The sequence below is a fragment of the Protopterus annectens genome, chromosome 8.part0 (genome assembly GCF_019279795.1).
Source record: "Protopterus annectens isolate FY-2018-M chromosome 8.part0, PAN1.0, whole genome shotgun sequence".
Lineage (NCBI taxonomy): Eukaryota > Metazoa > Chordata > Ceratodontiformes > Protopteridae > Protopterus > Protopterus annectens.
Window position 1 is genome coordinate 1002331310 of NC_056741.1, and position 15000 is coordinate 1002346309.

At 37.3% G+C, this 15000-nt stretch overlaps 1 protein-coding gene across 1 annotated transcript in view; it reads left to right on the forward strand.

The window, feature by feature from the left end:
• The window catches only part of LOC122808385 (alpha-tectorin-like), a 209722-nt gene that overhangs the window by 101839 nt on the left and 92883 nt on the right, over nucleotides 1-15000 (forward strand). The window contains exons 6-8 of the mRNA XM_044079351.1: nucleotides 5909-6068; nucleotides 10668-11077; nucleotides 13254-13824. Of these exons, the coding sequence (XP_043935286.1) occupies nucleotides 5909-6068; nucleotides 10668-11077; nucleotides 13254-13824 (1141 nt within the window). The remainder of the gene's footprint in view (nucleotides 1-5908; nucleotides 6069-10667; nucleotides 11078-13253; nucleotides 13825-15000) is intronic.

Below are 15000 nucleotides of genomic sequence, written 5' to 3' on the forward strand. Positions count from 1 at the left end.
TAAATTTCACATAAAGCTTCAATCCTGACCATTTTTTATCTTACATCTCACTCACAAAGTAATAATATATTTAAATTTTAACTCACAACTCCTCCTTTAAGAAAAGGTTTGCTCAGAATAAATACATCTCTAAACCAACATGGCAACTTGTCTCAAAGGTGATAGCTTTGACTCCAGGAGTTTGAGTTGTATTTGACTTCACCAGGAATGGCCGAAAAGCCAAAAAAGTACAGTTTATAATATTTCCACATGCTGCAAGCAAGGAAGCTATAAGAGAGTTTAACACTTTGAACCTTAAACTAAAGGAAAAAGATGAGCTAGAAGCCATAAAAGAGAAATTTAAAGCAAAATGTGAGCCAAAACAGCTACTATTTGACATAAATTACTGCCTGTTATGCAAATGAGTTAAAGATTGTGAGCTTGATGACTTGCATGGTTTATTGACAAAAGATAGACAGTCTGACATTGAAATGACCAGACAATAGGATTAAAAGCCATGTTGTTAGATAATATGAGCTATCACTGGATAATGTACTGTAAATGTGTAAAGTGAGTGAAACTACAAGCATACACTTGAAATTGCTTGTTGTGGAACCAGCAGGGTATGTGTACCTGAATATAGGGAGTGCCTGTGCTACCATGATGTGTGGACGTGTAGGGAGAACATTAGCACACTGAGCTCTGCTAGTGGAGGGTTTGATTTAGAGTCATGATAATGAGCCACTAATGAGGTTTTTCACTGTGCAGCCTTAGCATGTCCTTGAGCTGGTGATTATCTTCATTATACTAACTGACCAAAATTCAGTTCTTACTATAATACAATCCATACAAATTTGCATAAGCTAATATAAATAGGCTTTACATTTGCTTTATAAGGCTATATATTATTTGCCTTACAACTATTACTACCCTACTTAGAGCTTGAAAGTCTCCTTTATCCTAGTTTTAAACTCTTGCTTACACAATCCTCACTTTCATCCTGAGTGAAGTGACTTAGCTGTAGTGAAATGGTTCCCTGCTGATTGCATGCTTTTTACTGCTGGTTTAACTCCATTAAGGCCTAATGCCTCTTTTTTCTTGCCTAGCTCTATCTATGGAGCTTTATTGATAGTAGTTCCCGTCCCTAACCTTGATCCCATTTCTCACCCTATATAGAACTTAATAAATGCTTACCTGGGCAATATAACAAGTTACCAAATGCCTTTCCCTATGCTATCAAATTGGTCTTATCAGCCACATGTCACATGACATTCTAGGGTGATGGATAATGAGCTGCTTATGGAGGTCATTTAAATAAAATGCAAATTCTGTCTGGTTAGCACTGTGTACACACACAATGCCTTGTATGCTTGGGCAGAGTTATTGGAGGCAGGTTACAAGACCAACTTTAACAATAATAGCTGTAAATGTAATATAAGGACCAAATTATCATACACCACCCCAATACAGCAGTAAAGGAAGAGAAACAAAGAGTGCAATATGCTTTAAGCAGCTTGGTTTACACTAGTATGATGTATGCCCTAATGTCAAGGTATAAAGACTGTCCCAGTATTACATGACTTAAGTATCATGGATCACAAGGACAGCATATCCAAATGTAGGAGAATGCTCCCTCACATTCTTTATGGCTTTCATTTTAGTACAAGGCAAAAAGCACAAGTTATTAATTCTTTACTGTATCAAGAGAGACATTATAGATTAGGAGTTTTATGAAGTAGGTGGACCTATCTCAGTTGGTGTGGTAAGGTGATGTAGCACTTGGGACTTATATCTGATTGCTCCAGAATATATATATATATATATATATATATATATATATATATATATATATATATATATATATATATATATCTACGTGTGGGTGTGTGTGTGTGTGTGTGTGTGTGTGTGTGTATATATATATATACACACACACTACTTTTATTTTCAAAATTATGTATAAATTGCATGTATTTCAGAAATAAGCAAGCAATACCCATTATTTTAAATAAACTAATGTGTTGACAGACAGCATTGCAGTACGAATGCTAACAAGTGTTCAGCAGATGAATACATAAAAATTAATTCAGTTTCAATTCTGTATGTTATTTGGAAGCTTATTTAGAAAAGTTTGCAAAAAATCATGTATTTATACTCACTATTTTTAAACAAAACAATATATTTTAAAGTTTATCCTGTAGAGAATAAATGAAATGTCTGGCAGCTGCTTTGGGAATAAAGTCATGAATCTGTGATAAGTGAATGAGAGACATCTAAACACTAGCAGTTATTTTACCAATTATAATCTTAATTTACAGTTATCCTGAATAGCTCCTACATATCTCTGGCAAGCACAGGCATTTCACATTTTGTTTTCTGCAAGCTGTAATATAGAAGCACAGTGGCATAAACGTTAAAATGACTGCCTTATACTGTTTGGTTCTGTATGATGTCAATGTGATCATATGACTTTTCATTGAATGGTTCAGTTTCCTCCCACATCCCAAAGCCATCTCTGAAATGACAATTTTCCTGATTGCCCATTGGTGTGTGTCAAGTGAAAGTCAGCACAGTGTGTATGTGTGTGTGTGTGTGTGTGTGTGTGTGTGTGTGTGTGTGTGTGTGTGTGTGTGTGTGTGTGTGTGTGTGTGTGTACATGCATGTTTTCAGCCTGAGATAGATGCTCACCCTGTTTGCACTTAGTGCACCCATTAGCTCTGGAATAGACTCCTCCTACTCTAAGACCCTAAAGTAGATGAAGTGGACTATCAGATAATGAATGAACATTCCCCAATAAACATCATCTTTCCACCACCAGTTTGAAATTAAGTAGTTTAATCCATAGATGGAAATTAAGAAAGACTTTTGCCAGTACAGCCAAATTTATAGCAAAATAGCTGAAATTCTTCAAAGTTCTTGGTGTGCATTCACAGAACCACTATACCCAAGTACAGTTAATAAAGTTGCTCTAAGGTTAATGGATTCAGCCCATTTCACATGAGTCTCAGAGATGTTGCCAGGATACCAGTGTACCTTAGTAAGCCATCCTGCTGTATGCCAGCACACTGCACAATAGTGGTGGTACTTCTGAAACCTAAACAATTAGCACTCATGCAATACAAGTAGACCATTATTTACTTAGGTCACAATACATAGTCTGCAGATATAAATGAAATATAATCTTATAACCCTGATTGCGCTGTCTGTAGGCTTGTCTGCCACTAGTCACTAGTGGATAGTGAATCCAGTCATTGCAATTGGCAGTATAATATTCTATCCCTTGCTTGTTTGCAGGACAGAATGGTGGCACATGTAAAAATTCACTTTCTCATTTCATTTCTGTCCTCCAAACTACCCAAACTAGGCTTCTGTGCACCAATCATGCTTTCTTCAGTTCTTGGTCCCAAATCATGGAAATCTCTCCTTTCTTTACTAAAAGATCCTGTTATTCTATTTTCTAATCGGAATTAAAAGCACATTACAAGACTCAAGGAAAACAAAACTGACCTCTATCCGGTCGTATAATTTAACCTGTTACTACACTACTTTGCTCTACATAGCTTGTCATGACTCTACTATTCATTGTAACTTTAACAGCATGCCAACTCTCATATTCATCTTATTCTGTATATAATGCATGTATATATATTGTTTTGTCAGTCACTCTGCATATAATGTTATATATCTAATGTCTTTATACCCCCAGTCCAACTCTGACATTCACTCCATATATAATACAAACATATATCTATATATCTACATATATATATATATATATATATATATATATATATATATATATATGGATTCACTTTAAAAGCTCGAATTCCCAAAATCTCGAACTTCATATGGTCGAGACCAAAAGATCAAGTTTTGGAAACTCGAACTTCTAAAATGAAACCCCAAAAAAAAAAAGTCAAACATTGCTTTTGCAGGGGGGCTTCGCCCCCCCCTACTTAAATATACCAACTCCGAGATCGCTCTACAGTGGGGAAAAGGGAAATCTCCCACATTGAGCTGTATGCGGAAGCGCAAAACGGGAGATTTCCCACTTCCTGTCAACACCACAAAAAAGATAAAAACATTACGTACACACAGAGCATACAAGAAGCCTTGCCTCTGTGTGCACGTAATGTTTTAAGGTAAGTAAAGTGTTATTTTTTAAAACTTTACATATTTGATTTACTGAAATCTCGATCATATGGTCTCGACCATATGACATTCGAGATTTCAGTAATTCGATTATGTAAAGTGCTTCCATATATATATATATATATATATATATATATATATATATATATATATATATATACCTCCAACGAAAAACTGCGCGGTACATTAAAAGGTGCTCAGAATCCAATACAAATCCAATACACATACCAAGACCAATCCAGCACTCAAAGTAAAAATCAAACAGCCATGGTGGAAAAGAAGTTTATTAGGCTCGCCTGCCCAACTCAACACAGACCGGTAGCCGGTTTTGCTCAAGGCGCACTGATGACGCCTTGAGCGAAACCGGCTACCGGTCAGTGTTGAGTTGGGCAGGCGAGCCTAATAAACGTTTTTTCCACCATGGCTGTTTGGATTTTACTTTGAGTGCTGGATTGGTCTTGGTATGTGTATTGGGTATATATATATATATATATATATATATATATATATATATACATATATATACATATATAGATTCACTTTGAATAATCGAATGTTCAGAACATCGACGTTCTGATCATCGAGACCAGAACATCGATATTCAGAACAACGAAAATTCAAAATGAACTGTAAAAAAAAAAATCATAAACACTATGTTATGCAGCCATGCACCCCCCCCCCCCAATGTGGGGGGCTGTGCCCCACACCCCTCCTACTTTAATATTCCAACTCAGAGATCACACTACAGTGGGGTAAGGGAAATCTCCCGTTTACTACTATATGCAGTAGCGCTAAACAGGAGATTTCCCGTACCCTACCTGCAATGCCAACACTCAGATGGCACACACTCACAACATGCAGGGCACCTTGCTGCCCTGCATACACACCCAACATTCCACAATCTCACTTACCTGGCACTTCCACTTTAAACTTTCGATGTTCTGAACATCGATGTTCTGGTCTCGATGATCAGAACTTTGATGTTCTGAACATTCAATTATTTAAAGGGAACCCATATATATATATATATATATATATATATATATATATATATATATATATATATATACATATATACATATGTATATATACATTGCATTTTGTATATAATATCATGTATCTATTGTGTTTTTCCCCTGGGATGAGACTAAAATAACTCTGGTTAACAAACTGAAAATAAAATAAAATACTTGTGTTATCTTTTCTTATGATCTGGTAACTTCTTGTATACTTTATGTTAAAACCACTTATAATACTTTTATAATTCTTATGGACATGACTAGCCATTTTCATCTGAGAAGCTCAGTAAGCCTATACTGGGAGCCATGTGTAGTGGGTATGCAGGGTCTGATGTTCATGTTAGCATTTATCATTTTCTCCTAGTCAGAGTTTAACCACAAGGCTGACTGTATGTATTTATTTTAAATGTATTGACCCACCCCCATTTAACTTACAGGAAACTCTGTCAACAAATGCTGCAATTTCCAAAGCAACAGTTCTTAAATTCTTATCACAAAAGCAGTATAAATCACATTCTAATTCACCATAAAACGCTCTTCTGTATCCACTGTATTATCCATGCATATCTTATATATCATCCGCTCTGCCCTTTTAAATGAAACTGTAAATGGGGGTGGCAGTGACATAAAAGTTTTACTATTACTTTTTATTAATTTTTTTTATTAAAACATAAAACTGTAACATGATGCTCAAGATGAAAGTGGCATAGCAACATGTGCACAGCTGAAACAGTTAGCCTTTCACTTTTATTTTACAGGCTGGTTTTAACAGTGGAGATTCAACACATTACTTCAGCATCCCAGGGTCCAGAACCCCAAGCATCCTGAACATTCAATCAACAAGTAATGTCAACAATCCAGGCCGATGGGTATTCAGAACAGATTTGTTTAGTGCTGCTGGAGGCTGTGTTTATAATGGTAATGAATAACTAAACATATTTTAGGGTTAGTTCTATTACTGAAATGTGGAGGTGTTGCTACTTTGTTTTCATAATATTCTTACTAAATTGTAATAACCACAAAAGTGGATATAACAGGAACTTGTAGGATTTTACATTTTCATAACATACCTGACAGCAGCAACATACATTTTGGAAATGATTCAAAAGCAATTGCTAACAATAACATGGACTTGTGACTAGCAGACAGTTCTATTCTAAAAAACTGGAATTTAAAAGTTATCATTGGACAACACAGGTCAACTTGGTAAGTGTAAAGGCATTGAAAAAGCCATGGGTACAGCCAAAGTCACAAAGGCTAGCTGACTAGGGATACTACAAGTTCTTTCTTTCTCTCTTTCTTTCTATAGTTCCTTCTTTATTCAGTACATTATAACAGATTAAGCAACACCTACTAGTGTATATGATTGTCTCAACAAAATAAGAAAATTGTCTACTATTTATCAAAATTACCAAGAGTCTTTGGGACCACAGAATCTTTTAAGTCTATAAGCATAACAGTGCAAGTTATAAGGGATAGTCTTTCAGTATCACCACTGTATTTTGTACAACCAGCAACCACTGCTTTTCCAAAATATTGAGTAATCTTGGTGTGTCCATAATGTCAAGAATCAGGAATAAGAGATTGGATAATTGGTGTATAGGTTTCCTAACTGCATGAGTTATGACAGAAACCATTCTGTCCCGCAATGGCTGGACTTTGTTGCACATTCTTAACATAAGTATGTACTTCAGAGTCAGCATTGCATAACCTGTAATTACTGCTCTCCCTAACCTTCTTTCATATATCTTAGGGAAATAAACTGTCACGTGTGCACCTTGTAGAACTATATAAAAAATATAGCAGGACGAAAACTATGTCGAGCGCTTAATGACCAGTCTTGGACCTACGCCTGATCAAATAATGTAGTATTTAATAGTACTTCTGACTGGGCATGTGCAGTCTTGGACCTATGCCTGATCAAATACTGTAATGTTTTATAGTACTTCTGACTGGGCATGTGCAGAGTCCACATCTATGCTTCCTATATTCACTAAGGCTTAGTGAGAGCAGTGTCTTAATGGAGAGCAGCCAAGGTGGGGGGGGGGGGGATAGCCATCTCTAGTTTAAATGTTAAAGTTAGATCAGTAGCAACAGCTACTATAAATTGTTTATAGGATATATTGATCAACTGAAGGTACTTCCACCATTTAAATTCTGGATTCTGATATATCTCCTATACCTCATCAAATGTTAACCACCTGAGTTCTTGTGCAAAAGTCAAACTCAGATCAATATACCGTATACCCTGAGTGATCCAGTGAAACCAAAAGATACTATTATCAATGACTACTAGTTTGTCAAAAAGCTGAACTGGCCATAGAAAGTAATCCTGGTGTCCTGAGCTATTCAGCAAAAAAACAAAAAGAAAGAAAGAAAAGAAAAAAAGACACTCTGGTGTTTGGGGACTTCATACAGTTTGTATCACACACAGAGTACTAAAGCACTTCATTCCTGACTGCAGAAGCAATACCTGCATTCAGTTGCCAGTAATGCTTTAATGTCTGATTGACAACTGACAATGGTGGCTGCCTTCTTTATCTTATTTTAACTATTCCACTGCTATTATCAGATACAATCCTATGAGCCTCTAACTGCCTCTACAATTCCCGTTAAAAGCTTCAAACCTTTCTGTATTCACAGTATGGACTGCCAACTTATATAATGTGTGAGTGCCATCTCAAGTAATACACATCAAATGTGGTGTGCATCCAGCCTGAATCACATGACCTGGATAAGCAACACTTTCAAACAAGGCTAAATTCAGAAGCCCATACCAATCCCTACCCATACTGACAAATCATTTCTACCTGGCTATTTTAGAAGTTTGGTCATTCCAAAGAAATTCTGAAATCACTGAGTGTAATTAGGAAACTAGATTGCTTTTATTAACTGAGGGAGGATATCTACTCATATACACATATTTTAGGAGCAGGAACATCTTGACTGACAAAAATCTTAGCCATAAAATTCAGATGAAGGGATTTTCATTTTCTAATCTGTGAGTGAGGAGTGCTAAATTAGCCCATATGATAGTGATAGATGTAATTCCACTTGGATATCTAGAAAGCTCTAAAGTGTACCCCACCTAATACAGCAGTTTTGTGTCATTGCTCACAGATGGACACAGGAAGTGGAGTGTGTTAACAGGGAAAAAGATTTTCCCAGTTGGCAGACAATCCTGATAATTTAGTAAATAAAATCAACTCAGATAAAATGTCTGGGAGGACAATGTCTACAGTGAGATAAAGAGGACATAGTCATCCAAAGGTTATTTTCAACTTCCATACCCAAAGGTGTATGCCCCAGCATGGATAAGGTTGCCTAATGGAGAGGCTTAATGTTTCTTCCATACAAATTTATGATGTAGGATATATTGTGCATCCCTAATGACGGCCCCTATACAGTGGAAATTGCTCTGTGTGGGTAATATTAATAATCACCTGTCCTAGTGGATTGGCATATAGAAATTAATACTACTTCACAAATTCCATGCTAAGCCCCATTTTGGCCATCACCAACTATAAAAAGTCCTACCACAGGGTGTTTGAAAGGCCTTGTTGAAATCTATGAACAGGCAACTGTAGGTTAGGGTGAAAACTGCAAAAGCTGCTGAACATTTAGAAACTATGTTTCTAAAGTTTCCATGTACATTAAATATTTTTATTATTCATATCAGCACAGATCTATGAACCAGAATGCAAAGAAAAACTCATCTTGTTGCTGTTAGCAATATGACAGATTTTTCATAATTCTACATTTTCCTCTCCAGAAATGTGGCTGTATAAAGAATCTGTGAGCACCATTTGTACAGACTGCACCATCCACCTTGTGGATTTAAGGTTGGCATAATGGTTAAGGTGCTTACCTTATATACAAAACGTATCAAGTTTGATTCTCACCTTTGGGAAGCATAGCTAATCTTAAAAAGGCCCTCTGGGGTCATAAGCTTAGTAACCACCTATGTGCTCAGTGTGCAATATCTGAGAAGAGGCTTTAGTGTGCAGTATCTGAAAAGGAAGAGGTTGTACTAAGGGTCATTGAATGAAAAACATAAACATAATCATGAAGCTAGCCATGGCCATGGTAAACAAGTAGTGGTATACAGATTAATTTAAAGGGGGTGTGGCATAATGGTTGAAATGTTTACCCTACAGACACAAGGTACACAGTTTGATTCTCACCCTTAAAGAAAATTTGACTCAGCTCAAAATGGCCTGCAAGGGCAGCTAGCCTAATACTTACCTATTAATCACTTTACTTATTTAACAGAGACTTGGGGACACACAGACTGTAATCTAGCCGAGCCGTTGACCATCACATGTCTACAGTAGTGAGGAAATCATTCTGTGTTGTGCAATTTATATGCAAAAGTATTAAAAATTAATTACACCTGTCATTGAGTACAATGCCCCCTTTGGTGTGTACCTAACCAGGTACATCCAACCATTGAATGTCCACAGATGTTCCTTTCTAAAATAGTGCAGGGTGTAAGTAGCATGTTGTGTGCAGAACACCTCAGAGCCCTGCCCCTGTACTCTACCTCTTACAGCCTGTTGAGGGGACATTATGCCTGGCATACAAGCCATTGTAAGACCCTACTCTGATGTACCTCTTGCATATCCACAAAATAAACAGGAACAGATTGACCAAAATTATCCATTCTACAAAATTAAACCTTGCATGTAATATAAACAGGACCTGTGCAGACACAGGTATATATCCCAGAGTCTACCCCTTATCTAGAACATCCTTGTGAAACTGAGTACCTTTCTAACTCAATTCAAGTGTAATTTGGACAACTGGATGGAAAACAGGAAATTCATCCCTGGTTTGGCACTGATGTCTCTAATGAACACAGGCAGCCTATAAATGGTTCATCTCAAAAGCCCCTGCTTACACTTATCAGGGGTACCATAACTTGTCAGAGATTTGGGATACATGCCTAGGCTTAAAAAGCCCCCAGTGGTCGTTAGCTAAGTACATACCTATGAACCTATATGAATTTTCTTGCAGTGTACAAACCATACCTTTCAATTGCTGAGCTCAAAAAATCTGGACAAGGCCAAAAATAATGGGGGGAGACAGACCAAAAAACAGGGATACATTTTAAATATTTCTGAAGGGTATGAAGTCTGAAACTCAAATGTCCGTGATTACTTAGTGAACTCAGTCCTCAATGATTCGCCAGAAAACCACAAATTTTATGAGGAACAGATTTAAAATATGAGGCAGATATCTGGACATTCTGCAGAAATCTGGACAGTTGAGATGTATGATGCAACTTAATTTTATTTTTATGTTTAATAAATGCTACTGCAACAGTCTAAATAATATCTGAATCATAAATAAATGACTTCTTAAAATATTCCATTAGTACAAAATATATCACAGGTGATTAGAACAGAATTCAGTTTTAGAAGACACACTATTCTAAATGATATTTTTTCATCATGTTTAAGGGATTGAATCTTTCTCAATCTACAATGAAATAATGCTATTTTATTTTGCTTCTAGCACACTTTTTGAGAACCGGTGATGTATTCTGGAAAGACAGTACCTGTAGATCGAAGTGTAGATGCTCAGAAAACAATACTGTCATCTGCCAGGATGAAGGTTGTTCTACTTATGAGCAATGCCAGCTATCTTCCTGGTACTATGTTTGTGAATCAATTGGCTCAAAAACATGCTTAGTATCCGGAGATCCTCATTACTACACTTTTGATGGGCAGCTGTTTCATTTTGAGGGCACCTGCACATATGTGTTATCAATGCTGTGCCCAGACAGGCAAGACCTCACCAGCTACAGGGTTGAAGTTAAAAATGAGAACCGAGGAAATTTAATGGTGTCCTGGACAAGACTTGTGAGGGTGATAGCTTATGGAAATGAAATTACCATGACTCGAGATAGTACAGACCAGGTCTTGGTAAGGCTGCATGTTTTAACTACACAGTTTTTGAAACAGTTTGAACTTTATTATAAGAGTGGTGACTAGTGAACCACATTTATTTCACTATTTCATTTATAACACCCTGATCTGTAGAAGAGAAACAGCTAATTGTCTTGCACATGTTGAAATTAAATGCTGCAATAATGTTATTGCCTACATAGGTTCTTTACCATTATTCTCTGAAACAGCAGTCCAGTATATCTACAGTCTTCTTCTTCTTCTTCGTTTGGCTTTTTTCCCAGTTAGGGGTCACCTGTCCACTCATAATTGGCAGTGGAGTTTTACGGTGTCGAGACATACACATGCACACACTCACACCTAGGGCCAATTTAGAGTGTCCAATCCACCTACAGCATGTCTTTGGGATGTGGGAGGAAACCGGAGCACCCGGAGGAAACCCACACGACCACAGGGAGGACATGCAGACTCTGCACAGAAGGCACCCCAACTTGTGGGACGAAAAGAGCTTAACTTTATGTTTGGTAAATAAATAGTTTTTTCTTTTTTAAACAAGTTGGTTTCACATTGTTTTGGAACCTGTGGATATGCTACTGTGCATTAGAGTGCTCGTTCCAGTTTGATTGAACTATTATTCACTAGGAGCCGGTGTCTTCAGTTCGTTTGTGTGTACCCCAGCCGAGGATAGCATTCACTAAATAAGTATGTTTTCTGTTGTCAAGGGTTATCTGTATGCTAAATTTGCTTTCTGACCTAAATGGGTAGCATTTTTCAATCCTAATAAAGAATGTAAAACATCCACTTAGAGTCAGCAATACTATGGATTACTTTAAGTGAATGGATGCATATGTCTGTCTGTCCTTCTGTTTATCCGCCTGTGTGGATGTCTCTGTATAAGTGTGCAGATGTATCTGCCATATCTCTCAACCTCTTAGCACAAGACATCTGGACAGAGCTACAAATAATGGGGGAACAAAGGACCAAAAATGGGGACGGATTTTAAATATTGCTCTTATGAACTTAGAGAGTTGCTAAAATAACAGCATTTCCATTACCATGTATTTTCTGAAGGATATGAAGTCTGAAAATCAAATGTCTTTCATTATTTAATAAATTCAATCCCCAGTGATTTGGCACTTGGCAAAAAACTAAAAATTTTATGAAGAAAGGGCCAAATGTGTTGTTTTTCTTTTGGCTTTTCCCAGTTAGAGGTCGCCACAATGGAAATCCAGTCCACTAATGATTTGTAGTAGATTTTTACAGTGCCAAGGTGCCAGCTCAATACCCAACCTTCAACGAAGGCACGCCCATTCACGCATGTCTTTCAAATGCTACTCCACTGGGGGGAGGACATGCAGACTCCACACAGAAGGCGCTCCAGCTGAGAATTGAACGGGAGAACCTCTTGCTGTGAGGCAACAATGCTACCACTGCACCACCGCAGCCAAACATATGAACTAAAAATCTGGACATTCTGCAAAAATCTGAACAGTTGAGAGGTATAGCTGTATGTGCCTGCACAACTGCACGCGTGTGCGTGTGTGTGTGTGTGTGTGTGTGTGTGTGTGTGTGTGTGTGTGTGTGTGTGTGTATGCATGTGCGCGTATGTGGTGCATAGTCATGTGAACTGAATACAATCAGTAAAAAGGTTGCAAAGCACAGTACTAACAGGCTACTATTCAGAACTTGTCTTGCTAGTAAATGAAATAACTGTTTACTAGGTTACAATATGACTTTCATAAGCAGACATACTTATGAGAAACAATTAAATAGAAAGGAACATTTTGGACCTTTAACTTATCTTAAAGAGATAGAGAAATTATAATGTTCATATTGAAAAAGTATCTGTTTAATTTGTTAATAAGGTAAGCATGTTAGCCAAGAGACATTTTCAGTCATAACCTTGATGAACCAGTAAAATACATTTCTGAAGGAAAGGAGAGCAAAGAGGGTGAGAAGAATTATATGGACAGTTATTTTATTAGTGTCACATATCAGTGGTAAACACTGAAGCTTCTCAGCCTGAAGCCTGCCTTGTACATATTCAGCTGACAATTTCTTACAGTAAAAGAACAAGCAACATCTATAATATTTACTGTAAAATGTTCCTAAATAATTTAAGTGCATATTAAGAATATTAAGTAGTATATTACTATATTTTATACATCTGTTAATGTTTGTTTTACTGTTGCAGGTAAACAACATACGATCTTCTCTTCCTGTATCTATAATGAGTGGGAAAATCCGGGTTTATAAGAGTGGCTTTTCAATCACCGTCCTTACAGATTTTGGAGTGGTTGCCAGCTATGATGGATACCATTATGTCACTGTTTCTGTACCTCTGAGTTATTTCAACTCTACATGTGGACTGTGTGGCACACTAACTAATGACAGGTCTGATGACTTCCTAACATCATATGGCACATTGACCCACTCAGACCAGGAGTTTGCCAAAAGCTGGAGAGTGCCTGATAATGATACATTATGCAGAGATGAGTGTAATGGATTATGTTTAGACTGTACTCCTGACAGTCAAGCTCTGTACTCTGGAAATAACTACTGCGGTATAATTACAGACCCTCAGGGTCCATTTAGCACATGCATTAGTCTTCTTCCCTCTCAGGATGTTCTACAGAGCTGTGTATATGACCTGTGTGCCACTGGTGGTTATATGAAAAGTCTGTGCCAGGCCTTGAATTCATATGCTGATCACTGCCAAGCATTAGGAGCACCTCCACAACAGTGGCGAAGGCCAGGATTCTGTGGTATGTTCTAGAAATCTATGCTGCTATAGCTGAAATATTTAAAGTAATAAACAATGTTAAAAAGTTTTACTAATAGTAAGAAAGGCAAAAACAAAATTGCATAAGTTTTGAAAAATTCCACTTTTAATGTTATATACAGTACTATATATATATATATATATATATATATATATATATATATATATATATATATATATATACATATATACATACATACATACATCTGAAATTCTTCAGGTGCAACTAACACTAGGTAAGACTGCAATCCAAATTGTAGCTTGCTACAGATCCCGCATCATACCCCAAGATTCTCACTACACCTTCCTAAACATGCTGGAAAATATTAAGATACAACCAAACACCCTAATACTGGGTGATTTCAACTACCCTGCCATTAATTGGGAAAACTACTCGGGTACCAACTCCTTTTCCCAACGGTTCTTGGAATTCATAAATTCCAACGCCCTGGATCAACTAATCCATTGTCCCACCAGGGGCTCCAATATCCTAGATATGGTCATTACTAACATGGGATATAGATGCTCCACACCACTGGTCACCCCCTCATTGGTCAGGACTGACCATAAGCAAATCACCCTTCACATCCACATCCCACCCCCACCCCCCAGTAAGGAAACCTCCTTAAAAAACTTCTCCAAAGCCAACTTCATGCTACTGAAGTAAGAAGTGACAAACTTCACAACACACATGCAGTCGGGATCTGGAAGCTCGACTGCAGAATCCTACACTAAGGCACTGTATGAGCACATCCACTCGTGCATGAATCATGCCATCCCAAATAGAACCAAGATGCTCTTCTCCAAAAAAAGGAAGCCAATCTGGTGGTCCCCTGCTTTAAACAAACTATACAACAGAAGGAAGAAACTGTTGCAGAAAAGAGGAAAATCCCAGGATGCAAAAAACACCCTCACCAGCCTCAGTAAGAAGCTGAGATCCCTCATAAAATCCTCAAAAGCTACTTATGAAAATAAAATTGCCAAAGATTCCAAAGACAACCACAAGGCATTCTATAGTTATGCCAAGAATCTAAATGGCAATGCTCAGATCTGCTCTGAGCTACAACAGAATGGCATTAAATATACTGATCCCAAGGATATTGCCAATATCCTGGCAGATCGATTTAGTGCCAACTTCACCCCCCTTTCACCCCCTAAA